The 27,112-nt window shown below is 48.6% G+C and overlaps 3 protein-coding genes across 3 annotated transcripts; 1 reads left to right on the forward strand and 2 right to left on the reverse strand.

Moving 5' to 3' along the window:
* Positions 1-4,131: 4,131 nt before the first annotated feature.
* Positions 4,132-12,008, reverse strand: LOC146191710 (protein argonaute-2-like). Its single transcript, XM_084600366.1, has 5 exons — positions 12,002-12,008; positions 10,207-10,538; positions 7,217-9,247; positions 6,813-7,040; positions 4,132-4,512 (listed from the first exon to the last, which is right to left on the reverse strand). Exons 1-5 carry the CDS (start codon positions 12,006-12,008, stop codon positions 4,201-4,203), a joined length of 2,910 nt encoding a protein of 969 aa, XP_084456492.1. The 3' UTR covers positions 4,132-4,200.
* An 8,142-nt stretch (positions 12,009-20,150) lies between these two features.
* On the reverse strand, positions 20,151-22,153 carry LOC146191711 (uncharacterized). The gene is made up of 3 exons (XM_084602225.1): positions 21,621-22,153; positions 20,967-21,004; positions 20,151-20,369 (listed from the first exon to the last, which is right to left on the reverse strand). The coding sequence occupies exons 1-3, from the start codon at positions 22,048-22,050 to the stop codon at positions 20,331-20,333; spliced, it is 507 nt and encodes a 168-aa protein (XP_084458351.1). The 5' UTR covers positions 22,051-22,153; the 3' UTR covers positions 20,151-20,330.
* Positions 22,154-23,194: 1,041 nt separating this feature from the next.
* LOC146191712 (uncharacterized) lies at positions 23,195-25,773 on the forward strand. Its single transcript, XM_084599979.1, has 2 exons — positions 23,195-23,758; positions 25,571-25,773. Exons 1-2 carry the CDS (start codon positions 23,312-23,314, stop codon positions 25,679-25,681), a joined length of 558 nt encoding a protein of 185 aa, XP_084456105.1. The 5' UTR covers positions 23,195-23,311; the 3' UTR covers positions 25,682-25,773.
* The last annotated feature ends 1,339 nt before the right edge of the window (positions 25,774-27,112 follow it).

Raw genomic sequence — 27,112 nt, forward strand, 5'->3', positions numbered from 1 at the left:
TGAAAGCAGGAGAAAATTTAACGTCATCTGAGTTTTATCAAAATTAGTCCTAACCTAATTTCAGTGCCAAAACAAAAACTCAGTGGTGACTTCCATATTGAAAAGCCCCACCGAAAATTTGGCCCACCGGGCACCCAAATTTTGTGTGTCCGAATTTGATCAAAACTGATGTCGAACGTAATTTGGCTTAGGCCAACTAAGTGCTAACTTCCAAGTGAAGTGACCAAAAAACAGTTGTCCAACTAAGTTAGGTGTTGCCGGTGACTTCTAATTCAGGTGGGCTTCTCTCAAAAAGTGGCATGTTTACGCACTGGCAACTCGTGGGAGGCTACATGCACGCTTGACATTTTTATTTTGCCTACTTTTGGGTTCAATTTTTCAATCTCTAACCCTGGCACCTGCTGTATGTGCGGCCATATGTACCGACACGTTTCGAAGAAATTGATGAAAATAAATTGAATGGCTGATATGCAAATGATTCATTCAAATCCCGCTATGCTGCCACGTTGTGTCAGTGGAGATAGAGAGATAGAGAAAGAACAGAAAGGCATGGGGAGTGTTCCCCTTTTATTTTGCAATATGTAGTGTTTTTATGAATAGCCGCAAAACCAGCCGTGCATAGAGCCACGAGGTGATGGCATGACAATGGTCACACTAATCAATTACCTTCACGGTAATCATTTCCTGCCTTCACTGAGTGTATGTACCTTTAGGTTGCTTTCAGAGACACCTATTAGCAATAATCACCGTTTAACCCGCTCAGAGGCAAACAGAAAGAAGTTGCCGGACCCTACCGTTGAGGAGATGGAATTACGCCACGGGGAGAGGGTAACAAAGGTAGAAAAGGAAACAAAGATCATAATGCCCTTGTTGGCAACAACTTCGCTGGTGATGCTGCTCGATCGGCTCACAATACAACAACGCTGTCCATATTACACTCACAAGAGGCGATGCAGCAACGTTCGTTCGGCTGTTTGTCCGAAACGTGAATAGACAGCCATGGTTTACCTCCGGAGGCTGGACGTAACTGTTCGCTGTGTTAGTGGAAATTCAATGTCGGGTTACATCTCATTTGACTGGTCCAGTTCTTTTAGATCGAAGGCTGTCACACGTAGCCCGTACACGCCGGATCTATATCATTACCCGTATTTATAGGCAGTAGTACAGTCAAGCCCCCCTTGCTCATTGGTGGCTGCTTCTTTGCAATTTAGAGTGGAGGTCACAAGGAGTAGGCTGGTGCTTGAAAAGAGGACATAGGGTTCAATTCTTGCGCCGAAGACACGATAGCAAATATATATATATATATATATATATATATATATATATATATATATAGAGAGAGAGAGAGAAGGTATGGGAAAGTCACGAATAAAATAACATTTAGTCACCTAGCCAGCATTGAAAACAAGAAAACCTTCTACATTTATGAGCAGGAATCCGTCATAGACTCCATGGTCTCAAGCCATTGAAGAGCATCCCTATTACCTTAGGCTTCAATGAGATTCGCGTTATTTCTTCCTTGGTTTTTTTAAAACGGGGAGTAATCCACCGAAGCGCAACCTTAGGGCTACGATGGGAATCTTAGGGCCCTGCAGCCTGCACAGAAACATTGTAGTTAAAAAAGCAATTTATCATTAGTTTTGCAGGTACAGTCGGGACATGTTAATACGTCAGTCGGTAATACGGGCGAATATGAAATTATGGAAAATTTTTCTGGGAACCAAACGTATTGAATGCATTTATGCCTCGCTAATATATAAACTTGCTGTCCGGACCATGGACAGGATAGGAATGCCGTGACTAAGCCTACATTGAGGTATATGTACATTTTTTTCGCGATAAAAAAGCACAGCCCTCCGAACGCAAGTTAAAGAAGGGGTAGCAACAGAAGTTATTGCAATCACATGTTGCAGGTTCCCCATACTGCGCCCTATCGTTGCGGCGCTCCCGCTGCACCCCCGAACCGAATTTTCCTTTAGCTACGAAGTTGCTGAGAAAGCTGTATAGCGTTTCTTTGCAGCAGTATGGTTGAGCTTAGGGGGTTGTCAGCAAGTAATAACTCCTTTACTACAAATCTACTCCACCTTGGGTGATTCCGGTAAATATTCGACCATCACCCAGAAGTCTCCTGGCTGCCTCCCTTTTGGTGCCTTTCTCACTTAGCTGGCCCTCAATTGTGGTGCGTTCCTCTCCGTATTGCCCAATTTTCCGGTTCCAAAAAGGAGACGCGCCCGATTTGGTTCTCTACAATTGCACACTAGTTTTGTACTGGCCCCTAGTAGTGAACTCGGTGTGCCGAAGAGAGTGGTTCAATCCATACATGCAGCCTGGTCGCCTTTTCGGTTGTCAGTTGCATATATTAATATACAAGTACCTACAGGAGGAATTCAATGATTGTGTGCTCCAGAAACACCCATCACAGTTTACATTAGGCTGCAGATAACCATCAACCATGCACAAAACATATACGGTGTCGACTCATGCACGGTGTATCTAGTATTAATTAGTTAACTACCTCCGACGCCTTTCCCATGCAGAGTTTAGTGTCTCACACATGTAACTGCAGCCATAGAAAAAAAAAAAGTGTACAGAAGGCCTTAATAGCATTCCGCTCTCAAAAGGAATTTTGCAGAAGTGCGAAGAGGAAAACACACTTTATTCAAAAACAACAAATGGCGCCAAGTTCCCTGGACTGTCGCTGTACAAAAAGAAAAAAAAAAGGTGCGACAAGTCTGCCCTGCTGCCGCAGACCTGGAAAAAAGCAGGTGTAACCAAGGCAATTAGTGAAACGAAAATTGAACTTCACGAGTTATTCCGCTGATCGCATTGTGACAGCAGGATGCCTAGAGGGCACTTGAGCTACTTCAACGAATTACCGGCGAGAAAAGTTTCACAGCTTGAGGCTTGAGTTTCGCGAGCCTTTGTTTCAGTTTATCCTACATTAAGTCTTATACATATTATACGGTCCACCCGCAATGGCTTTTGTCAAGGCATCTTAACTCGTGGTATAACACAGTGCTTGCTTATACTTCCCGCGGCAGCTTAGCTTTCCAAGAGCACAATGAATGGCCGTCGTGCTGTTTGACGTTGAGAGGCCACGTGATATGGCAGAATAGTTAGTAGCTGTCAATTCAAGCATTGAGATGAAAGGGCAACATCGGAATCTGCAGCCTTCCACGACCCTGGGAATCCAGGGTTTAACCAAATAACATATTCGACTGGCCTAGTTAAGCGGGGATTTATGTATGTATGAGATAATGTGCTATCCTATGGGACTGTGTGAAGGGTTATGTGTGTGGGTGTATAGCAAGAGACGGGAATAAAAGACTATGCGAGTATCAAAGTTCATGTACTCGAATGAGGAATAATAGAGTAAGCGGGTGTCTAACGCTTTCACGCTCAACGTTTACAGATCCGTCGCGCCATACGCCGAAAGGTGAGCTCGAGTGCTTTGGTTTACAATTGGGCTAATCGATAGCTTTCATTGTCATTTATTATTGCATTTTTATTATTGTACCGCACAGGGAACGACACCAGCGTTGCGCACCAACGTTCTGTTGTTTCACCGGTTGTTTTCTTTTAAAGCGCAATAATGAATGACGACCAAGTGATTATTGCCTTGCTACCATAATAGCAAAGCTGATTCGAAATGGGAGCCGAACGAAATTCAATGCTCCACCGAGCACATGGCCTTATTTCCAGGAATTTTGGGAACATCGCCGAAAATACCGGCGGTTGCATTATATTTTATGGCAAAAGGTAGAATCGCCAGTGGGCGCAATCGGCCAATTCACACCGTACCTCCTGTGTCCACCATCCTCATGCCCAGTCGTTGGCTCTTATCACGCCCTGTAATGACTGCTTCTTCTACAGCTGTGTCAACCATCCTCATGTCGAGTCGTTGGCTCTTATCACGCCCTTTAATGATTGCTCCTTCTACAGCTGATATGCAAATGACCCCATTGCATTCGACGGTAGACTGCCGAGTACCCGCACCCAGGATGAAATCCTGTCCGCGGCAGACGCTAGGCAGAACCCCCTTCCCACATCTTCCCCAAATAGTCGAAAGTTATTCCAGGGCCCTGCACTACTACGCCTGACGTCCCATGCGTTAAAAAACCATGCCGCACGAAAACATATAAGGTGGCGTCAGGAATGTTTAGCGAACAGAGGATTTCTCTCACATGGCAGTGGTCCTCCTCAGACGAAGTACATGGCTGTCTGGAGGGAGTCGAGCACCTTGACGGCTTCTACGTACTGTCTTGTGGTCACCGAGTCCCCGCTGCCGCCGGACGAGTCACTGCTCGCACTGGACAGGTCAATCTTACTCATCACGTGGTTCTTGGCGCGGTACGCGGCCAGGTGAGCATAGTACACAGGCGCCGGTATGCTCACGCTTCGTGAGCAGCGGGCGTATGTGTGGCACAGGTAATAGCTCAGCTTCTCCAGGTCGTCTGCCGTGAAGTTGGAATCGTCCCAGACGACGGAGTAGTGCGAAGGCTTGCTCGTACCCTGCGACCCCAAAAACAGCCTTGGTCAGGCGATAGGAAAAGCGCGATCAATCCGAGTCATATCATGTCTCATGTCAGGTCATGTCGCATCACAACGCCTAAGACTCATGCAATAGTACAAACTCCTAACGTTGCTTCCTCTGAAGTTATTTCGGCCCAATGAGCCCCTTTTTAAACACATCGCTCTCAGCAGGGTAGCTTCAATGGCGGTTTCGCAACGAAGCCTCCCCCCCCCCCCCCCCTCCCTCAAGAAAAAAAAAATGCGCGATATGTGACCTTTGACGTCATCGGAATACAGTAGTGCTGCTGCCACGAGGCAGACCCTACTAGTGAAAGGCTTAGCTCACATTGGAATACATGGAACCACAATTTTTCAATGCCGTTTTCTCACTTCACATTGCGCCAGTAATCTCACTCGGGGTAGTAACCATGAACATCCCAGAACATATTGTGAAAGTAATTATAAAGGCACGGCGTTCTGAGAAGATTTAGAAACGCATAGGGGTTACGAGTCGGGAGTGCACCCCATGAAAACACATGTAATGAAAAGAAGGTAATCATCCGCTCTCCAAGAGAACCGGCAAAGGTGGTGGGTAATTTAAAGATAGCGTGTGCTCTAAGGAAAAATGCGACACAATATAGCGAAAAAGGATATATAATGGACAATTGATGCAGAGGAATAAAAGATATCTGGCGCCCTACCTCCATGGTTTTGCCCACAAACTGGTAAAAAGCAAGGCATTCAAATTATTCCTAGGGCTCCCGACAATGGTAAAAGTGTGTGTGCGCGAGCGAAAGGGAATAAATTAAGTTTTAAAACAGCGCGCCGAATGAGAGATTCAGAATGTAATAAGGGATAGTATATCAGATTCCCCTGTTCTGTGACAAAAATAGATTGGCCAGACGGGGAGCTAGATGTATCAACGACAGGATAAGAGAACACGGTCTGCAATATTGGACAAGTCTGGAACCGAACACACCTTAACGACGCAGTTTGCTTTGAAAATTAGGATAAGCTGACGATGGAGATTTCGGAAGCCGGGGCGAAATCTGTTGGTGGTAAGGATTGTGGCACTCTTCAAGTCATAGACAAAGTAACCGCGCGCAGCAGCAGTAGACGGCCCAAACCCACCTGGAAAGGTTGCGTTCATGGACGCCGTAGCCATCGGCCCTCGAATCGAGCATTGTCAGCGCCGCGGTCTGCTGCAGTGCGCAGCACTTTTGTTTCCTTGCCATGAGTTTGCAGGTTCTTTTAATGCAGTTCTGACTTTGCTATATAATTTGAATGAAAGCATTACTGAGGGATTTTAATGCAACCGGAAGCGTGTCAGGCAGGAGAAGCTTGCGCAATTCGGGTAAACACTCGGCGGAAATGGAGACGGTTTCGGAGTACATCTGGCTTCACAACCATTTATAGTCGCGTTATTGAAAACAGGGTTCGGAACGACGTAGAATACATTGTCAAACATTTCTTCAAAGCACTCGTCAGCATTTAACAATCGGCTACCTGCACTGGTGTTCGGGAAGTTCTGCTTAGGCGTATTTCTCCATGCATGGGTCGCGCTCTAGACTCGTGCCCGTATATGTTGCACTGCCGGTAAAAAAAAACACACTGCCGGTAAACAAATGTTCACAATCTCTCCTAGGACATTTATTGTTGTTCTACGGCAAAGAAAATTGTGCGCGCCCTGTGAAAACAAAAGCCGGCATTAAAATTAAACGATTTCGTGAATTTCTATGTGCGGTATTTCTATGACTACCCCCTAGTGTGCCGCGGCGTCTGCGATCGCCCCCTTCAGTTTTAAACACGGTGTATTTTTTTTTTTTTTTGGCGCCAAAATCCAACGCACACTCTGAGCTCCGTTTTAAGGTATCCCTTGGCCAATGCATCCTTTCAGGGTTTTCAGCATAGCGGCACGAGGCTTGTCGAGAGGAGGGTACAAACACAGCGTTGAACCGACAACTAAGTTTTTTGGCCTCGTGCAGTTACGCTGCATCGTCTGAAGCTCTGACCAACTAGCCCACCAGTTCATGTTTGCACTGCATTGTGCTAGGCGACAGAATTCCACAAACCCACAGGTTCAGAGCGATCCCAGCTGGTTTTTCTATACGTTGGACCGTTCAGCTACCCGATTATCATCTCCCTATTGTACATCTACAAATAATAATTGTATTTCATTATCGCGACATCACCTACCTGAATGCCGAAGTGACAAATGTTTGTTTGGAATAACATTACTTTCAGCGATCCCATCAGCCTCTACACAGCCACAAGCAAATATCGACTAGTGGCATTCCCACCTGAATGCCGAAGTGGCTGCAGAGGTAGAAGTCAAAGTCTAGCGGGTGCGTCACCACGGAGTCGACGGTGGTGCCGGGAGGCACATTGCGGCACTTGCCCACTCCGTCCCGGTCGCTGACAGGCATGAAACGTGTGTGGTGGCGCTTTTGGACCACGATGAACGTCAGTGCCGGCTCGTACGTCTCATTTGGGGACAGCTCCTGGCAGGCCAGTCGGATGGCGCTTACCTGGCGCAAGCATCAGAGAGGAGGAGTGGTATCTAATTTAAGAACCATCAGCTACCTCAGTAGACATGTTCGATGAACCAACGAGCCGATAAGATGCCGCCCGAACTACCGGTGAGTTCGGGCCACAGAAATACCGGTACAATATTCGGCGAAATGATTTCACTTTTCAGACTCACCTCGCGGTTGCGGACCTCCAAGAACTGCCCCTCGCTCACACCATCCCGGTAGAAGATGATGCGCTCCGGCTTGTGCCTTGTGGCTCGGTAGAATGCCCTCATCGTGTCTTTCATCATGTCCTTGAGGTCCTTGATGATTTCCAAGCGCGAAGTGGCGGCGGAATCCTCCATCTGCACGCGAATGGAGGCGTGAAACTTGGACGGGATGGAGTCGAGGCTGCCGACGCAAGCCGCGATCGAGGGCCTCAGCTTGTCTCCGGGTGCCGGATGAGTCACGTCCGCGCCGATGATGATCACCGGCTTCTGGAAGATAGCCGGCTTCTCCTGGGTCAATAGGCCGTTGTTGGTGCCGCCAAGCTTGGCGTTGATCTTCTGGCACAGGTTGGTGATGAGCGCAGCGTTGCACTTCTTGATCACGTTGTTGTCCATCACGCACTGGGTGCGCAACCCGATCTCGGTCTCGGCCACCTGCTTGATCTCAGCGTAGTTTGAAGTCTTGGTGAGCACGATGATGACCATCTCCAGGTTAGCAGCCTTGCGCTGTTCTTCGAGCAGAATGCTCCGCATGGGCTTGCGGTTCGCGTCAGTCATGGTCACGTCCAGCGGCTGTTCGACACGCATGCCAAGCTCGTGGCCGACGCGGATGAGCATTTTGACAAAGTTATCCAAGCTGTCTCTCTGCGCGTAGCGGCTTAGGCAAAGCAGCGTCCAGCGGGTAAGCATGGCCGGCTTGTAGAAGTGGCGGCCGCACAGGTCCCAGGTTCCATCGCGGGGTTTGGCGACGGAGTTGTTCTCGAAGACAAGGGACGGAGGGTCGAGCACGCGGCCCTTCAGCTGAGTCGGCTCGGTGTTGATCTTAATGCCAAACTCGCGCAGGTACGGATCGCTGTTGCTCACCAAGTCCCGCACCGACTGGCGGATCTCGTTAAAACGCTTGGCCGGAGGCTGCGCAGTACGCCTGATCATCTCTGACGTCTGGTTCTCGTCAAGTTTCTTCTTGCAGTGCTGTCCTTCGACAATCTTGCAGACCTCCAGCGGGAGGTAGACTGGATGGGTTGCGCTGCCGGTCTGGATGCAAGGTAGGTTGGGGTACACGAGGCGGCCGTAGCGACTCTGAAAATATTCAGCCACAGAGCAGCGGGAGCCGTCTTCCATGCTGAAGAAGAGCTTCTTCGCCGGTTCCTTTGTGACGCGCACCACCTTGTACTTGCGCGGGTAGGGAAGGTGTGTAACCTTGACACGCAGGCCCTTCAGCTCCTTGTCGAGGCGTACGTTCTGGAAGTCGCGCAGATCCCTGAAGTCTTCAGGCGACATCTCACGCCGGCTCTCGCTGAACAGCTTGCACATGAAGTTGATAACGGGCAGAGGCTCGTAGAAAGCAGTGGCCGACATGTCAACATTGAGCATGGGCTTCCACTGAGCTGGCCGTACGCTCGTGTAGTAGCCGAACCAGACTTCGCGGCCACCTCCGAGGGTGTTGTCTGGCGGAGGAGCCTTGAAGAAGGATCGTCCAACAGGCGTCAGTTTGATTGAAGGTCCGTGCCGCAGAACGATGTCCACGGCCTGGAGAACCTCCTGGGGAACCTGGTTAACGCTGTTAGCGAAGACGGCGTGCAGGGTGTCCAGATTTACGGTGGCCGCGTACTGGATCTTGACAAAGAACTTCTGAATCCGTTGGTCTTCTTCGAAATCAACCGTGAAGGTACGCTCGCGGAACTTCAGTTCCCGCCTTGTGTATAGGTTCTTGCGGCCGTCGAAAGCAGGTAAGCAGCCGCTGAGGTCGAGCCGGTACTTCTTGACAAGCATCTCAATGACCAGGCGGTTTATCTTGGTGCTGATGCAGCGGTACTTGCGCTGCTCTGGAACTTTGGCCTCCTTGCGTGTTTCGGAGCAGATCTCCACGTCGTAGTGGTACACGTTTCCGGTAGGGATATCCACGCTGAAATGGTTGGCAGTCAACTGGATCGGCCGGCCCAGTCTGCCCTGAGCAGGTCGGCTTGGAAAGTGAGACGGCAGGGTCCGCTCAATTTCCTGCAGACAGCACGGGAACAGATCGCGGCAGTCAAGCTGTACTTGCTGTTGGACTAGTTGGTTTGATTCCATGATTGCGGATCTGAGCGCACAAAGATGAAGCATAAGAACAAGGACGTCAGGATGAAGCGCCTCGTCGTTGTTCGTCTTTCTACGCCGAGACCCACAAGCGCGGCAGTGTCAGAATCCAGCTCCACCACTACATTGTCGCTTCCCATTGATCATAACGCTTTCTAAAGGATCTCAGGAAAGCGAGTTCACGCAAATTGAAAAGAATGCTCTGCTCATGTAGGTACGTTTGCGCTCAAAATACTAGCGTTCACGATTCAGCTGGCGATTTGATGCATGGATACTTAGCCATGGGGCTTATCGTCTATCACGGAATCCATCGAAAAGTCCTCGAGTGCTCAATCGACCGTATCACACCTGCTGATGACCTCAGTGGCACAGGCAAACACATAGTATTGAGATGTCGGCTCCGTCTGTAGGTATAGACAGCCCGATGAAGTTTGCCGAGTCTACCCAGTCGAGTAAGAGGAGCAAGCAGACTTCAGATGCAACCACTGCTTTTCTACGGCGCCTGCCAATTTCGCCATGCGAGACCTTGCGTCAGCTAGCTGGGCACCTACAACACTATCAGCGCCGCATGGAAAGCGCAGTTTGCTAGGCAGTGCCTATGTAACCCTTTCCCGTAGCACTGTACTTAAGCCTTATGACCACAAGTGGGGCGTTCCCCAAAGCGCCTATATCCTGGCACGTGCAATGTACCTTGCACCTCAGATATCTACACCTTTCGGCAGCTAACTTACGACCTATATATAACACCGAGCCTTCACCCCAGAAGGCATCGGCAGCATATACTATCGGTCTAAAATTGGAGTTTGTTGCCAATGGTTATGCTACATGGAGGTCGGGGGAGGGTGGTCCAAGTGCGCGCAGCCGCAGCAGACGTCGCTCACCTGGAGCTTCAGCTCGTCGTTCTGCGACTTTATGTTGTCAATGTCGTTGCGGGCACGCTTGGGCGTGGCCGTAGGCGACGGCGAGTTGGTAGGCGAGCGCTCGGTGGGAGCCACGAAGCGCGCCCCGTTACCCTGGTTGGCGCCCCCGCTTCTTGTGATGACGGCGGTAACGGTGGTGACGTTGGCGACTGCGGTGACAGTGGAGGAATGTAGTTGGGGAGGCGCCGCTGTAACCACCACGAGCTGCTGCATGGCTTGCGCGAATGAACTTTGCGAGGCGCCATTGAAAGCGAGCGCAGAGGGGGAGACCTGTGTATGTCCGTTAGGTCCTCCTGAAAAAAAAGGAATGCATCGCTGACGTTCATAAGACGTACCAGTGTGTAAGCTATGTAGGAAGTTCTGCGACACATGGCTGGACAAAACAACTCACTTCACAAACGAGTCTTAGTATTCCGCCAGCGCAATTGAAACGTTCCCGCGACGTCGAAAACACTGGTAGCCTAACCATTCGATGATTAAGACCCTCCGCAGAAAGAATAATGCGCGTCACCAAGATCCGAAAGACAACCGCTCAGTAGTACTGCGCAGGCAACGATACTTGTTACTCAATTCACGCATCGCCACAGGACTTTCAACGAAAAAGGGGCATGGACTCGTCGTTTCAGCATGACTTACGAGTCGTGTCGTACTGTTCGGCAACCTGTAGTCTCGGAGGTGCCGCATGGCAAGCCAGTTGCAAAGCCTAGCGTTAGGCCTAGCTGGCTCACAAAGATAGATAAATTTTAGGACCTCTGATCAAAGCTCATGGAAAAGCATCAGGGTCGGAAAAAGCCATGACGAAATAATTTTTCTCTGAGAGCAGCAGCATCAAGAGGCATCACACTGCACGCGGGGTGAAGTGCTGAATCGTCATATATTTGCTGTGTCTACCGAACGCAGTGGCCCAATACATGGCAGACGTCATCGCAGACTACGCTGTCATGGGATGGGCTGACTGCTAGTGATTCGCGAAAAAAATAAATTGGGCTGTGAAGTGCGCTCACCTCTCCCGCGGCCGCGCTAACGGGATGGTCTCCATCTGGGACAAGGCACGTTTGTAGGAGCCCAGATTTGCAACAATGAAGGGGATCTCCTCTGGGCACTTGAGTGGAAGCACAGGGCGCCCCAGCAGCAAGTCGCGGCGACCGTCCGGCAGATGAACGAGCTCCTGAAGCGAGCTAGACGGAGCGTGCCTCGCGCCTATAGTCTCGGCCCCGGATGGTCAAGAACCCGGGAAGGGCCAATGGGGCAGCGAGTCAGTGTTGAACTCGTGCTGTGGCGTCAGATACGAAGGGCGGGGTCGCGCGCACGCGGTCACGCCCAACTACTCGTGGCATGTGCTACTTCGTCCTTTTCGCCTCCGAAGAATAATTGCACAAAGATAGCCGTAGTCGACACGGTCAAGTTTAGCTCCGCTCTTTCATTCATGGCGTTACGATGTAGGTGGTCGAGAGAAAAAATACCCTAAACTGCGCTTAGAGGAATAGAAACTAGATCGCGATTAGTAGAGTTTATTGGCGCAAGGGCACCTGGGGCCAAATAGCGCCAGAGATACACTGGATTGTTACTATGTGAAATGACAAATAGTCATGAGATGCTGTGAATGTTGAAAAAGTATTTAGACCACTATAAATGGGTGGAAATACAATCGGAAAAATTATGGCATAAAACAGGATGATCGCCCGGTAAAGAAAAGTAACATGTTTTAAGGAAGTTGCAGGGTTTGCCATGAGCAATAAGGCGGACAAATTCTCACCGTGCATGGCATAGAAACTAGATCAAAGAGGACACCCCAACATCTTGTCTTTTTAGGAACCTTATCCTTTCGTTGTAAAGAGTACGGCAGGCAGTGCTTTCAGCTCTGCAATTGATTTTTAGTCAATGTAAGGTGCAGTAAGCGTTTCACTTCATGTTGGATACTTGAACCGTGTCTTGGTGTAAGGAATGGACTGAAAGAAAAATGTCGCAGTCCCAGGAGCGCTGCGGAATAATTAGACCACCCGAAGCCTTCAACATGCACTGACATCGCGCAGCACACGAGTTCCTCTCGCGCTTCGCCTCCATCGAAAAGTGGGCGGGGTCGGACCCGGAAACTCCGACTCAGTAGCTGAACGCTCTCACCACTGAACCACCATGCCGCCCGTCGAAAATGTAGGAGGGAGGAGGCAGGACTACGATAGTGACACGTCAGGTCCGCGGGCATCCGACGACGTCCGCGGGAACCGCTCACTCAACGTATATGTCCATTGCTGTCGTGAGCGCCTTCCCTGTAATGCCGCTGCATTTCGAAGACGCGGCAAATCACAAAGATTTGAAGGCAGCGAAGCTAAATATGCTAACGTAAACCTAGGAGGAGCAAGAAAGGAAACAATATGATGAAAACAAGGTTCCGCTGAGGGCAAGTCCTAGGATGTAAAGAGCATATCTCCCCATTGGGTGTGAAGGTGTGATCAGTGGTGCGGAATAGACTTAAAAATTACTGATCCAACAACACATATATGTGGTAAAAATATATAAAGGCAAAAAGAAACGACCTCAAAACCGAAACTAAAAGCGGCCTATAAAGGTTTCGTTCAATGAACATGAAAAAAGCAGCAAATTCGCAACAAGGCAACGCAAACACGGGAGGATAAAATTTATCGTCCAGTGCGCGAGTAGAAACGAGTAATAGAGGACAAAAGTGCAACTATTTCCCCATATCAAACATACCATTTATCCTTGAACAAGACACATCGCTGCTCCAATACGCCACAATAGTGGCATGGCAAATTGAATTTTAAATCTGCGATTGCGCTGAAAAACACGTCGATGAGTAAGCGAAATTCGCCACCATAGCGCGAGCCGAAGTAACCGAGACCCGCCGTGAAGCCGCGAAAACAAATAAATGTGCGCACGGTATACGTATCACTGTTGCAAAGGTTCAAGTCAACATAGGTAACAAAAAGCATCGAAAGGATGCTACTTTTTAAGGAAATGCCTTTAAATATCTACTCGTCTCCTCGTTTAGGTTAAGCGCGAATCGCAAGAAAAATCATAAACCACGAGCAGCTGTTCTAAGGGTGCATGGAACACAAATATTGCCACGTCAGAAGATGCTGAGAGAGAGAGTTCTATCAAACGTAAACGCATTTACACCACGAAAACTTCAAAAGAGCAATCCCACGGAAGTTTCCCTCAACATTTGTTCTCGTCACGTTGGATAATTCTTGATCACCCCCCCCCCCCCCCCCCCAAGCCAGCAATCACGTTGATTGACTCGCCACCGCGCTAGGTCAAAACATTGCAGCAAAGTACGTAAATTTAACCTCGCGAATAATTAACCTCACTACTGGACGGCTCCTGATTATGCGAAATAATGGGCAAAGGGTCGCGCTGTTGTAGTGCGAGGTTATTTGTGTTTCAAGGCGACGCCCGCGCATTTCGAACGCATCATGTTCTCTCGCGCATCGGTGGGGCCCCGTGGTGAACCACCAGAGAAAACTATAGAGTGAAATAAAAAATATATCTACGCACTGCGAACTCCTTGCATGACTTCAAGTTTTGACATCCTGTCTCCAGCGAGTTGCTGAAGAAATTCAAATCCTCGTTGTTGTTGTGGTCACCACAACAACACCACAACACACAACAACACAACGTCACCACAAATCCTCGTTGTGGTGACGTTGACTACGCCGGGACTCTCGCTGGTTACGTCTTCATTCCTGCTATACCAGCAATGGTGGTGCCCTGCACGAAATAAAAGACGATGTCAGGAGAGGACAGTCACTGCCGCAGTTGTTGGAGCATAAGTTAAGAATAGGAGATGGGATATAGACTGGGACCAGAAAACAACGCAGAAATGTACGAGCACTGACGGAATTTGGTCGGCCGCTGACAGAAAGGAGAATCAATTCGAGTGAGTCGGACGCCTACCGCTATGGAACCGCCCTGCATTCGAGCGAGAGTAGAATGACGACACTGAAATGACCGTCCGCGCTTTCGTCTGCTTCTGATGGCGTGACATATCGTAGTCTCGTGACCTACTTTAGCCATTAATAACTAGTACTACACCACTGATGTAGTAATGTAGGAGCGGTGCGATCACCTCGCCAAAGTGACAACTCAAACCACTCTTTAGACAGTGGTCCCATACACGAAGCTGGCGAGATGCGGGTACTCGGACTCTACATCCACAAACAAAGACGGTCAGGCAATACATTGGCAAAACTACGTAAGGTGGGGGACCAGGTGGACCGCATGGTCTGCCGGGTTTCAAACAAACGCGGGGGGTTACGAAGTAAGGATGCCTTGCAGCTGGCAAACGCCTTCGTGGCCAGTCGGATTCTCCGTTCGACACCTTAACTCCACCTACTGAAACAAGAGAAGGGTGCCCTTGAGGTCATCCTTCGCAAAATTATTAAGCGTGCCCTGGACCTCCCCATCACTACTTCAAAACAGCCGTCTTATGGCCCTTGGGGTGGTGATATACTTTCTGGGAGCTCCAGTAGGCGCACCTTACAAACCAGTACACGCGATTATAGCAAACGGAGTCCGGTCGCCGCCTTCTTGCTCGACTCCGTATCGAACACACCACTCTCATGAAAGACAGGTTTCGCATCCCGGAACTGTGGAGACGCGCCCTTTGTGTGCGACCTCTTCCAGCCAATACGTCACACGAAGATCATAATGGTCGGCACCTGGCACGAGCGGAACCCCTAGCCCGACATTATGGCAACAAAACGTGTGTATACTACGTCGACGCCTCCGGCCCTCACCACGGGGGATAGGTACACGGCTGCTGTAGTTCACAACAGCAAAACGGGCAACGGGCTCACCTTCAGAGCCCACAGTATACGACACACGCAGAAGAGGTGGCGATCCTCTCGCGTCCTCGCACTCAGATTCAAAATACATAATACCGACTCGCGAGGAGCCTGTGGGAACGTCACACAAGGCTGGACTCCCTTCCTAGCCTATCAAATTTACTCAAATTGCATACGGGATACGGACCCCGCACTCCGTTACCTTATATGGGCCCCTGCTCATCAGTGTTTGGCAGGAAACGAGGCAGCAGACGCAGCCGCCCGCGCGCTCTCTCACCGGGCTGTTCTCTCCTCTCACCCGATCAGGAACCCGATTTTAATCACGTCTACACATTCAAAGATATAACGACGTATTATCAGAACTGTCATCGCCTTTACCCCAGCCCATGTAAAGACCTCAAAAAGGCGGATGAGCGGCTCCTTCTCCGCCTTTTCACCAATACATTGCTGTGCCCGGCAGCACTAAAACATTTTGACCCCTCCTTTAGTGGCAGCTTCCCACACTGTGGAGTGGTGTTTTCTGACATCTATCACATGGTGTGGGCCTGTCCCTCCAACCCGGCTATTCCCCCGTCCCCAACCCAACCCGGAGGACTGGGAGGCGATCCTGCTCGGCTGCCATGTATTACAGACCCAACAAGCCTTAGTCGGGCGCGCCCGGGCGGCGGCAACCGCTACTGGGGTCCCAAACTAGGAACCTCCACTATAGTGCTTGTAAGGACCGGTCCCTTATGGGCTGATCCAAACATACCTCTGGCCCTTGTATAGCTAATAAATGTTCTTACCACCACCAACACTCGGCCAGAGTCACTCGGTAATTTTCAGAGTACCGTCGGTCTCATTGCGTGCTGGCAACCATGACCGGCCCGGGCATGAAGCTTCAAGAAGCTCGAGGCGCGTTTCTGGCGCGGCTGTTTTCAAGTCAAACGCAGAGGACATTTTAAAGTAGCATGGACATTTGCTTGTGTAATGCCTGGAATCCGAGCACCGCAATTACTTTAGGAACAGTAGAATTCGCGAACTGTAAACGGTAAGCTTGCAAATCTGGAAGGCTGAGCGGCGGTCTGCATGCGGATCATTCCAATCCTGCCAAAGAGCCCATCGATTAATTGGACACCTTGCTTCTGTCGTGATTTTCGGGGTATTGTGATCACTCGCACTTTCTTCCCTTCCTCGATTACCACCGTAAATGATCACATTGAGTGATTCTCTATGGCGATGCAGATGCCAACTGTAAATCACCGCACATATGCGCGGACACACTTTGACGCAAGCTCAGTCGGGCTTGCTTGTTAAACATATTTGTTGCCGCAATCAAAATCATTATTATTAATCATCATATCACTCATCGCTAAGCATTGTTACTCGTTTCCAGTCAGCTGCGGTCATTAAAGTCGTCGTTTGACGTGCTGGTTGCTTCGTACTCATGATGAGTCATGCCTAGTCATTGTAATCATCATCACTCATCGCTAAGTTTTACTGGTTTCCAGTCACTGCAGCCAAAGTCGTCAATTGACATCTTCGTCGCTTCGTAGTCGCGATGACTAGTCATTGCAATCATTATCTTTCGTCGCTAAGGTTTACTCGTTTCCAGTTAGTTGCCATTCATGTCACCGTTTAACGTTTTGGTCATGATGAGTCATCCCTAGTCACACAGTCATTACCACTCATAGCTAACATTTTTTCTAATTTCTAATCAGTTACGGGGATTACAAGTCATCGTTTGTGATATTAATCGTTTCGTAGTCATTAGCAGTCATGATAAGTCATGCCTAGTCATTTTACTCATTTGCAATTAGTTCCGATCATTTAAAGTCGTCGAATGACATATTTGTCATTATGAGTCATACCTACTCAGTGTCGTGATTACCACTTACAGCAAATAATTTTACTCGTTTCCAGCCAGGTCTCGTCAATTTACAAGTAATCGTTTAACATAGTGGTCGATTTGTAGTCATTTACAGTCATTATGAGTCATGATAGTCATTGTAGTCATAACCACTCATCGCTAGCATTTTTACTCATTTTCATTCAGTTGCGGTCATTAGAAGTCGTATTTTGACAACGTGTGATTACAAGTCATTTTTAATTATCATTATTCATTAGCGTTAGTCATTAACTATATCGATGTCTATACCTTTTGTTCATTACCATCACTATCAATTGTTTTTCTCCTTAATCTCCCTCCTCACACGTCCGCTATTTGTGGGTGGCACATTAGCGCATGGATGCGACGCACACGTTTTCGCTAGACGAGCTAGCCTAGGAAGGCTTTCGCCTTAAAAGTCTTTCCGGACTCGTGCAGCTGCTGCAGCTGAAAGCTCTGTAGCCCGGCATTCTTCTGCTAAGAACTTACAAGAAGAAAAAAACCCAAGCAACAAAAACCAGACGCGAAATACAGCGAGAGAATGGAATCAGCTAAGCTCATCTCTAAAAAACACAAATTCATTGTCGCAGTTCGTAACCCAACTAGAGTTAATCACAAGAGACCATTAATGCTTCTTACTTTTATTCCCGGTTCCCTTTACACGTTACTAACAATTCGTAGGATTAATATGGGGTACACCGACTATTGTTATCTTTTTATTTTGTTTGTTTGTTTTTTATGAAATGCTGCCATACTGTTGCGAGTATTGTTCGGTTGTTTTACCCAAAAATTGTACACCTTGTTGTCCGCATTTATTGGAACTGTTTAGAATTCTTTCATTTCTTTTATATTGTATGGTTGTAACATAACATGTATGTTTTTGCCCGTCTGCTAGGCTCTCGGTTGAGAGCGGCAGTATTGTTAAATAATAATAATAATCTCCGAACGTGCACTGCGGCGACAGGCGTCCACGCTGTGACTGTTTGGGAGCTTGGTGACGAAAGCGGGCCTCGGGGCACCATGGGACCCATGCGGACCAATCGGTGGCGGTGCGTCGCGGGGAAAAGAATTGCGGTACTCAGAAAATTATCGAGTGGTTCTACACTCGACCACCGCCATGGCAAAAACGCGACTTGTACGGCCAGTGTAGCTCTCACTACAAAAGGAAAGAACCAGGTGACGTAGTAGAGGGCCTTGGACCACCTCGCAATAGAGGCTTTCGCCTCATCGCAATTTAGCATTCCAAAGTGCGCCTAGGACTGTTTGAAGACCACGGTGATAATGGTCCTACAAAATCCAGTGTTTTGTCGAACTTCGAGTTCAGAGCACACTGCTCTACATAGACGCAGCCAATAATTACAAAATTTATTCTCAATAAAAATTTGCTTCATGACACTTTTCTTCATGACTCAGTATTAGGGCGACTCGCCTTATAGACAGTTTTGCTCGGGAAGCAAAGTGTCCGTACGAAGTAAGCACTGAGGTATACGCATTGAACGTGATAGTTCTGTTAAGGATGTCCGAAGCTACATGACTCGCAAAAGCGTTTGCATAAAATTATGAGCACACTACTTTGCTAGAAGTCAACGAGTGCTACACGAGAATAGGGGTGTCAGTTTAGTGCATGGATCCACATACAAAGCTTCGAGGTTTAACTCACCAGAGCTCGCATGTGAGTGAAATGGAATCGACTCCGCCGACCTTAGATGCAGCGCGGCCTCATGCGCCATTTCCACTAAAACACTACGGCGCGTCAGATTTTTATATTACATGCAACATAGCGGAATGCTGTATCATTTCCTTTCAATTTTGTGAGTGCTCTTCTTTAGTGTTTAGCAGTTTTGTGTTCTTATTAACCATGTGTGAATAAAAAATAAACTAGTGCTAGTGAGTGTTGCACCTTTCCCTGTTAGATCTTTTCTTTGGTCTCTTGTGCCTTTTGTCATTTCAGTGCTAAAAATATTTGCGGATCCATCTAACTAAACAGTGCTTTTTAGCCAGGGTGAACGAGTCTTGCAGACCGATTTTTAATGAATAAGATGGTCATCGATAGAGTTACAAATAGAGCTCAGGATGTTTGCATGACCTTATAGCCTTGGTGAAACAAGGTCTACTTGACACGTCACTGGCGTGGATTATGAAATGTTTTTTCGGCATGGGGAAAACATTTCAGTGGAACGCGGGCCTACTCGCATCTCAATAGGGGAGCCACTAACAGACGAGTCAAGCAAGCGGTTAATTCACAGAATGGCTCCAATGTTCTAAACAGCACAGACCCGGTACGCGCTTATCCGGTCTTGAACGCATTGCCTGATAGCACCATCACTGTCCCATTTCCAAGCTCGTCAAGCTTACGTCATCTGTGAGCAGCACTTTTGTCTTTTTACCCGATTCGAGTTCCCAGCCCGTTTGGCGCGTACTATCTGCATTACAGTGCGGCTTTTACGGCCATAAAGAAAGATTTTCTCCGTGGTACGGCTGCGCATGGCTTAAGGTGAAAGCCTTACTTGGCTATGTTTGCAAAAACGTGTCCTCAGAACGTGGAAGCAAATAGTGAAAGCAAAATGTAACGTCTGATATGACGTCGCATTCAGATGAGACTGGCAGTCATGAATGTGTATGTAATGACAAGGGATATACGAGTGTCATGCTAATCATGTCTTGTGAGTCATGAGTCATAGTCACTTGTCATGAATCAGATAGATTCAATGTGCATAACTATGGACTTCATTGACTTGTGCAAGTCAATGAAAGTCATGGCCATGACTAGTGTTTAGTCATGACGTTGAAACGTGCAGAGTTATGACACTGTAGAGCAGCACGGCGCTGCTGCACCAGCTCATCGATAGTGTTGAGCTGCTCACTCATTCTCTTGTAATAGGGGCTACTGAAGAGCAGCTAACCCACAAAATTTCGCATTTTCGCAATGTAGATCTCTGCAGAGCTCTGAAAGCTTTTACGCGTATCCCGTGCTAGTGGTACGCACGCTGGATCATCGTGTACCTGTGAGCCGATGGCATGAGTCAAGCCACGTGGTGCTGTGTTGATGCTCAGGTCAAAGTAGACCTACAGGCTGTATTTTCGTCAGTGTGCTGCCCTCTATGTGCGTGTGAGGAATGGGAACGGGGCGAGAAGGAGGCCGACAGCTGCAAAATAGTTGACAATTTTAGACCACCACTGCCAAGACACATCGTGGTATGTGTCGCAGAAAAAAATTATACTGGCAACTTGCCGATGTTTGCAGCACTAAAAAAAGTTTATTCACCATACAACGATCTGCATGGCGTGTCCCACTTAAAAGCCAAAACTAAAATCGGATGGGTGAGTACCGCCTGTCTCCTCTCGCCGACAGCGATGACTGTGCCGGAGGACGGTTAGGCGAATTTTGAGTAGCAGATCACAAGGCCAAAGAACATTCACTTCCTCTTTTCTTTGGTGCCGACTTTGGATGGGCCCTGCAGGAGAGAGAGAACGTGCAATTCGGTTAGAACAACGCTGCAGGCTTGTTCTTTTGAAAGAGGGTGTGAGCCCATACTAGTGGTACGCACGCTGGATCCTCGTGTACCTGATAGGCTGATCCGATAATATGTCAAGCTACAGAGAGGAAACTTTTGAAGCTGAAACCTGCGCTGCTTCCTTTTCGTCCCTTCTTGCTCTATCTTGCCCAGAAGCGCTATTCACCTGTTCGTAGCCGAGCGTATAGGCTTTACAACCATTATCAAGATGTTCTTTTTTTTGTTCTTACAACCAGTCTAGCAAACAATTTATTTGCAATAGATTTGCTGAGGCTTACATTAGCCACTGTCTGCATTGATCATGAAATAATTGTTAAGATGCATTACAGACTAGTCAGAACCCCAACCATCGGTCCTTCGCTGGAAGTTGGGGGACGCAAGGAGCTTGTGAAATGTAAGCGGTGAAATACCGCACACATACTACGAAAATTACGTCACAATAATAAATTAAATATCGGCATTTGCAAATATTGCCTCTCCAAATGCAAAAGTTAAGGCATAGACTCGTAATAGTTTGCACTAGATGGAAGCACTTACCACATTCGGTGCCTTAGGGCCCTTGGGCGGAGCGATACCTTTCTTTGCCGTTGTCAGATGGGGAGGGGGATTGGCACCCGGAGGTGCCGTGCCCCAGAGTCACACATAACTCATCAGCCCATCATCATCCATTCAACACCTCCGGCAAAGTCCCCCCCAGGGCCAAGTGGGGTCTGGGAGAGTTTTTTAGTTCGAGGTGAGGGTCCTACCCGGACAAGGGGGCCGCCGCGTGATGCCCTCACAGGAGTGAGTGTCATCAAACGCAAAGACGGCCTGCAGCGCCATCGTGGCATCGAGCCAACGAGGCGAACCTTCATGACAGCACAAGTGTCACTAAGGACAACCAATCCCTGTGAGAAAATCATAATGACACAGAGAGTGTTCCACCCTTAACCGAAAAAATCACAGACGGTCCGCACCAAACCTTCGAGAACCTCTGCTCGCCAAGAATGCGACGTTCCCGCTGCAGGCAGAACCAGACCTCTTTCCGTATTTTTGCAATTACTTCATGGAGGCCCGGAACTCTGCTGTTGTATGCGGCCGCGCAGCGTGCCAGCCATACTTGGTACGCGCACTCCACGAGCAAGAGGACGAACTGGTTAACGGCCACGCCTGGCAACGGGTTCAGGTATTGCACGGTCTGGTACGGTATACCTTTCTTCTTCCCGGATGTTGTAGAGTCCAAGTCCGGCCGCAGTTGGTCTTGCGGAAGCGTGGGCACCTTCGTGGATGCGGCCGAGCCAGCGCCGTTCGCTGGATGGGCGTTACCCACGTCCTTTAAAGCGGGCCGGACCGAGTCGTCGTGCGGCTTCTGTTTTGAAGACCTGCTGTTTTCTGTCAACGACCCCGCATCCCCCATTCGCTTTTCAAATCGATCCTTCTGGGACCTAGTGCATGGCGGCGAGTAGGGGTCGCCCTCCTTCTCGCCTGCTCCGGTAGCGTCCTTCCGCGGCTTGGTGGTGTTTGGAAGGGGCTTGCTTGTCTCTGCCGCCACCTTGCTGTTCTTAGCAGAGGGCTTGCTCTTCCCTGCTGCTGCTGCTGGTGCTGTGGTCGCCTTGCGCTGGTCGCCGGCGGCTTTCTTCATTGCTGTAAGAGGGCGATGATCGCAGGCTCAGTAGCGCGTGAGAATACGCGATAAGCTTCCGCCGAAGGCCGCTACTTGGGCGGAGTGGTGCGTCGAATGGCACGAGCTTTTGTATCACACACGCAGCGCCGCCTACTTTCAGACAACCTTTCACTCTCCTTTGATGAAAATGGTTTGATTACAACAAAATTTTCAGCTAACGTTGTTCTCCGTAAAGAAAGGTGAGCCCTTTGCACGGACGATTGGCGAAAACTCGGGCGATGACATCCCAATGCTCGAAAATTTCGAAATTTACGGCCTCATTTTATAGTTCTTATATTTTGGTGAAAAAGGAAGACGCATTCTGCAAACTATTCCTTACCGCATGTGCGAAGTTGTTTGCTCTAAAAAGAGAATAGTGTGTGCACTTTTTCAAGGCGCGCACCTATATAGCCATTCTTAAAAACGCACAATGCTTCCACTCATTCATTTGTGCTTGATTACTGATCAGGTTTGGTGAAACGTCTTTCACGCGAACTTTACAGTGTCCCCAATTTAGTCTCTTTTTTTCGACAAAGAAATGCAAAGAAATATGTTATGGAAATGCTGTACAATGGGTGTGCAATTTGCAGTTTCACTACATCTGGTCCACAGCATTTCATAATGTATGCGGCAGACGGGTCCCGTTGAAATCAGCACTGCGGCTATGTAGGGAATCAGTGTAGCATGCCTAAAAAGTTAAATTCTGTTGCAAAGTGATTGTTTAATCTATATACGCGTGTCAACGTTATGAGGGCATTTATGTCCGGAGCTCCTTTGTTTCAATTGTCGAGACGGAGCACCTAAGTGAAGGTTTAGTATCAAGCATGAGCTTAATAACACATCACGACAGATTTCCAGCGCGTGTTCAGGCTGCTGCATGTTGTTTCCTTCGCAAAACAAGGCTCCTCTGCGCATGAGCTAATCGATAATTTGCCAATCCTTCCTGCTTCTTGCAGAAAATAAAGAAAGAAATCTGTGTGCGGTCTTGCAATGTCACCGTTAAGTATGCAGGCACCGAACTTCCTTGTTCAACGAAGTGTGTCAAAAGCAAAAAAAAAAAAAGAAAAAGAAGAAAAGAAAAGAAAAATTAGCCGACACCTAGCGGCGCTGCGTGTGCTTATATATTCGTGCAAATATTCCTGTCCTCCATATTGGTGCAGTCCCAGAGACCAGAGAAGCCCCATGAGAGCTCTTTTTCTGCACACTGAAGAATCCTTGATTGCAGAGCGCAACATCAGCCATGAAGAAGAATGTGAGAGTCCAAAGCGTAGCAGGCATGGCGCCAGCATCCTCGGGGCGGAAAATTACAACTTCCAGAACTAAAAAGGCGGGTAAGCTTGAGACAGCAGAAGTGACGGCGATCGCTAACCACCTGGACGTGCTGTATTCGCCTCCATGCACGAGGTCCCAGAAGGAGCGCTTCCAACGGCAGTTGAAGGAACAGAAGCCGCTGCCAGAGACTCGCAGGTCTTCCAGAGGACGGCCCAGTTTGGAAGCCGGACGTTCCGCTTTCCAAGATATAGGGAACACTCTCCGACTAGGTAATGATAGGCCATCCCCAGTGAAGAATCCTTCGCCATCTCGAGAAGAACTGTGTACGCCGCCCCATGGAACGGCACTGCCAGCGTCGAAGAAAGCTGCCGGTGGGACAAGGCACTACGTGGCAATGCGGAAGTTGAAGCAGAGGGTGAGGGCTTTGGCAAAGACTTGCCTTACTACATTGGTTTTGGTTGGCTCGCAGCGCATTGAATTAATTTCATGATTTCTTTTCCGCCATTCCACTATATGGCATGCATCTTGCATCTTGCCTGTACTCACCCATGGGGCTGAAACGTGGAGACTAACCAAGAGAGTTCTACTTAAGTTGAGGACAACCCAGAGGGCTATGGACCGAAAAATGGTAGGAGTAACATTAAGAGATAGGGAGCGTGCAGAGTGGGTCAGAGAAATAACTCAGGTTACCGACATTCTAGTGGAAATTAAGAAGACGAAATGGGCAGGACATGTAGTACGAAGACAGGATAACCGATGGTCGCTTAGGGTAACAAACTGGATTCCAAGGGAAGGAAAGCGTAGCAGCGGGCGGCAGAAAGTTAGGTGGGCGGATGAGGTTAAGAAGTTCGCAGGGGTCAAGTGGATGCAGCTAGCACAGAACCGGGTTAAGTGGAGAAATATGGGAGAGGCCTTCGCCCTGCAGTGGGTATAGTCAGGCTGATGATGATGATGATGATGACTATATGACTGCTATAGCAACCACGAATGGATTTAGAGTTTCGTTATTTCATTCGTTACTAGCGTAATTTTTTGTACTTTTCACGTGCTTCTTTTTTTCTCGCACCCTAAAATGGAGTGACAAGCTCACGAAACGATGGCTTCCAAACGAGCCTTGCGCCCAGAGTTTTGACGGAAGAGGCTGCTGCTTCAGCCGATTGACGCAAGCACGAGCTGACCGTGATTTCTTAGTCTTAATCTTGTGCTCTATCTCAGTACGTGGTATATCTTGCCTGGTAAAGCTGTCTAAGACGTATTAAGATGATGTCATGAGCGCCATTTCGTTGGGCAAAGCGTATCTTCGTCGTTACAATCGCATCATTCTATTAAGGTAAGCCGGTTAGGTACAGCTGCAATAGAAAAACAATTGGCATAACATGACTTGTGACTGGAGCAGAAAACTTGCGATATGTGGCACTATTATTGCCGTGCTTGCCGATAGCGAGAGTGCCAGGCACATTCCATTTTCAAAAGGGGGGGTGGCGGGTAGGTAATCAGCACGACCTAAAGTTTGTGCGTAGCTTATCGGCAGATTCGTGCACCAATATTGGTGCCCACGCGAGTCGATTTCCTTTTTCATTTCTTTTTTGGGCTGGTGTTGCGAGCAGTGGTATATTTTTATCGCAGTCTCCCTCCACCCAAGTCTCATATTTTGCTGAATTTCAGCGTTTGCTGTCCTGTGACGTAGGTACTGCCGCGCTTTGCGACATCGCCCAACAACTTTTTAATGGGGAAAACTGCGATAAAGGTACCGCTGCTGTCAATCCCAGCACAAAAAAAAAAAAAAAAAACTCAATGACGTAAATGGTCACGTTGGCCACGTCGGTACAGGATTCTGCCTATAAGGAATGCACGACCTTTGATTTAAGAGGCAGTATTTTGGATAGGCCGTCGTCGGAATGGACTGCTTTCTGCCGGCCGCCCTTCTTTTAGGAAGTTTTTTAGGAAATGGAACGTGCTTGGTGCTCTCGCTATCGGCGCGTACGGCCTCAATAGCTCCAATTATCGTAATGTTTTTTACTTCGGTCACAGGCCACTTGTGCTAATCTTTTTCCGTTGCATCTATAGTACGTCTGCAGCCTTTCGTCGAAATATGGACCCCAAAATGGCCGCCACAGTGACGTATGTGCATACCCCCTATAGCACTGAATCGCCAAATGATCAATATGTGTAGGGATAAGAGGAGGTTTGTTAAATTAACTGAATATCGTGTTCTCCACATTTTCAGGACTCTTCCGGCGCTGGAGTCTCGAGAGCTTCGCATTCGTTACCACGCCGCGGCAGTCCATACCCGAAGACGGTGCCACTGCCCTCAGAGACAACTTCTGAAGAAGACTGAGCAAATTTACATATTTGCCCTTGATTTTTAATCTTAAATTGTTTTTACAGTGAACGAACGTACGCTTTGACGAATAAACGTTTTTACTCAGCTGTGCAAATTGAAGGTTGTCTAGTCGTTGCCTGTAAACTGCGATTTTAACGCGGTAGCGTTAAGGAGCTCGTGTCGCAGAAAAGCCGGTGTCGTCGGCGGCGTTGGCCGTGAGCGATAAATCCCGGCATGCACTTCATAAATAAAAAGCAACTTCTAAGATGGGCTAGGTGGGAATCGAACCAGGGTCTCCGGAGTATGAGACGGAGACGCTACCACTCAGCCACGAGTTCGATGCTTGAAAGCGGTACAAAAGCGCCTCTAGTGAATGCGGTGTTGCCTTAGAAACGTGCCGTAGAACGTTATACTGCGGTGTATATCGGTAATTATGAGCATGTTACACGAGTAGCGAAGTACGTTTCCGCTACATTTCTTCTGCGCTCTGCGCACATGCAGAGCCATCTTGCGGCAAACACAGAAGAACCCCTCCTCGCAATGTGCGGCGCTGCCCCGACACGTAGCGCGCCACTCGCTGTGTGACTCAAGGGCATACCGAAAGAATGAGTGGGCGGTGCGAACGAGGTGCAATAACGCTATCGCGTTCCACTCTTGAAGGCGAAGCTTAAGCGTCCTCCAAATTTTATTGAAACGATAGCTTCACTACGCGAGGTGCTTCGAGCCGTCGGGTATGCACGGTTTTCACCTTGAGAGAGATTTAGAGGTCAAACTGCTATGTTAAGCATCGTGGTCGCCATGTTACTTTGGGGCATAGTCACCTAGGCCATCAAGCGGCCCGTGACCACTGTCAAAGCCACATGGGGAGACGTTAGTGTGACGTGAAAGTAGAGGGCGCTAGAGGGGTGATACTAGTGCCATTTTTTTAACCTACACCAGCTACACTAGCGTAGCAAAAAATCATTGGAGGTATTGGAGATTTGCTACACTGGTGTAGCTGGTGTAGGTCGCGTAAGATGACGTCAGTGTGACGTGGAAGTAGAGGGCGCTAGAGGGGTGATACATGTATAAATAGGAGCCCCTGGGCTCCTACGTAGATTACAACACTGCGAGATTGAGGAGGACGAACACCTTGCTACAGTAGCGCGTCGGAATGCGAAGACGCGTTGGAATGAATCCTTGAAAAGGCGGCGGGCGAAGAGACCGATGAAGAACGGGCTTCACGTTTGGAGAAACGCACATTGTGTTACAAGCTTGGCAATGAGCGTAGCCATGTACATGGAGCCTTCGGTTCCCTCCAGGGTTAACCAAACTTAAACCACCAGCTAATTTTTAGTGTGTAGCACTATGACGGATTTCGCCGGTGTCTGTCCGAAGCCGCTCACTCTTTCTCTCTCCGTGAACTTGAAGTGGAGAAAGAGAAGGTGGCGGAGCGGCGGCATAGCT

Source organism: Amblyomma maculatum, chromosome 4 (genome assembly GCF_055883805.1).
Source record: "Amblyomma maculatum isolate TAMU_Amacu chromosome 4, ASM5588380v1, whole genome shotgun sequence".
NCBI classification, from domain to species: Eukaryota; Metazoa; Arthropoda; class Arachnida; order Ixodida; family Ixodidae; genus Amblyomma; species Amblyomma maculatum.

Coding starts and splice junctions, on each gene's coding strand:
- LOC146191710 (XM_084600366.1), bottom strand. Junction 9,248..10,206: donor ACGACGAGCTGAAGCTCCAG/GTGAGCGACGTC, acceptor TGCTGTCTGCAG/GAAATTGAGCGGACCCTGCC. Junction 4,513..6,812: donor GCAGCCACTTCGGCATTCAG/GTGGGAATGCCA, acceptor TTGGGGTCGCAG/GGTACGAGCAAGCCTTCGCA.
- LOC146191711 (XM_084602225.1), bottom strand. CDS start 22,050: ATGAAGAAAGCCGCCGGCGACCAGCGCAAGGCGACCACAGCACCAGCA. Junction 21,005..21,620: donor AACATCCGGGAAGAAGAAAG/GTATACCGTACC, acceptor CGGCAAAGAAAG/GTATCGCTCCGCCCAAGGGC. Junction 20,370..20,966: donor GCCCTAAGGCACCGAATGTG/GTAAGTGCTTCC, acceptor TCTCTCCTGCAG/GGCCCATCCAAAGTCGGCAC.
- LOC146191712 (XM_084599979.1), top strand. CDS start 23,312: ATGAAGAAGAATGTGAGAGTCCAAAGCGTAGCAGGCATGGCGCCAGCA. Junction 23,759..25,570: donor TGCGGAAGTTGAAGCAGAGG/GTGAGGGCTTTG, acceptor CCACATTTTCAG/GACTCTTCCGGCGCTGGAGT.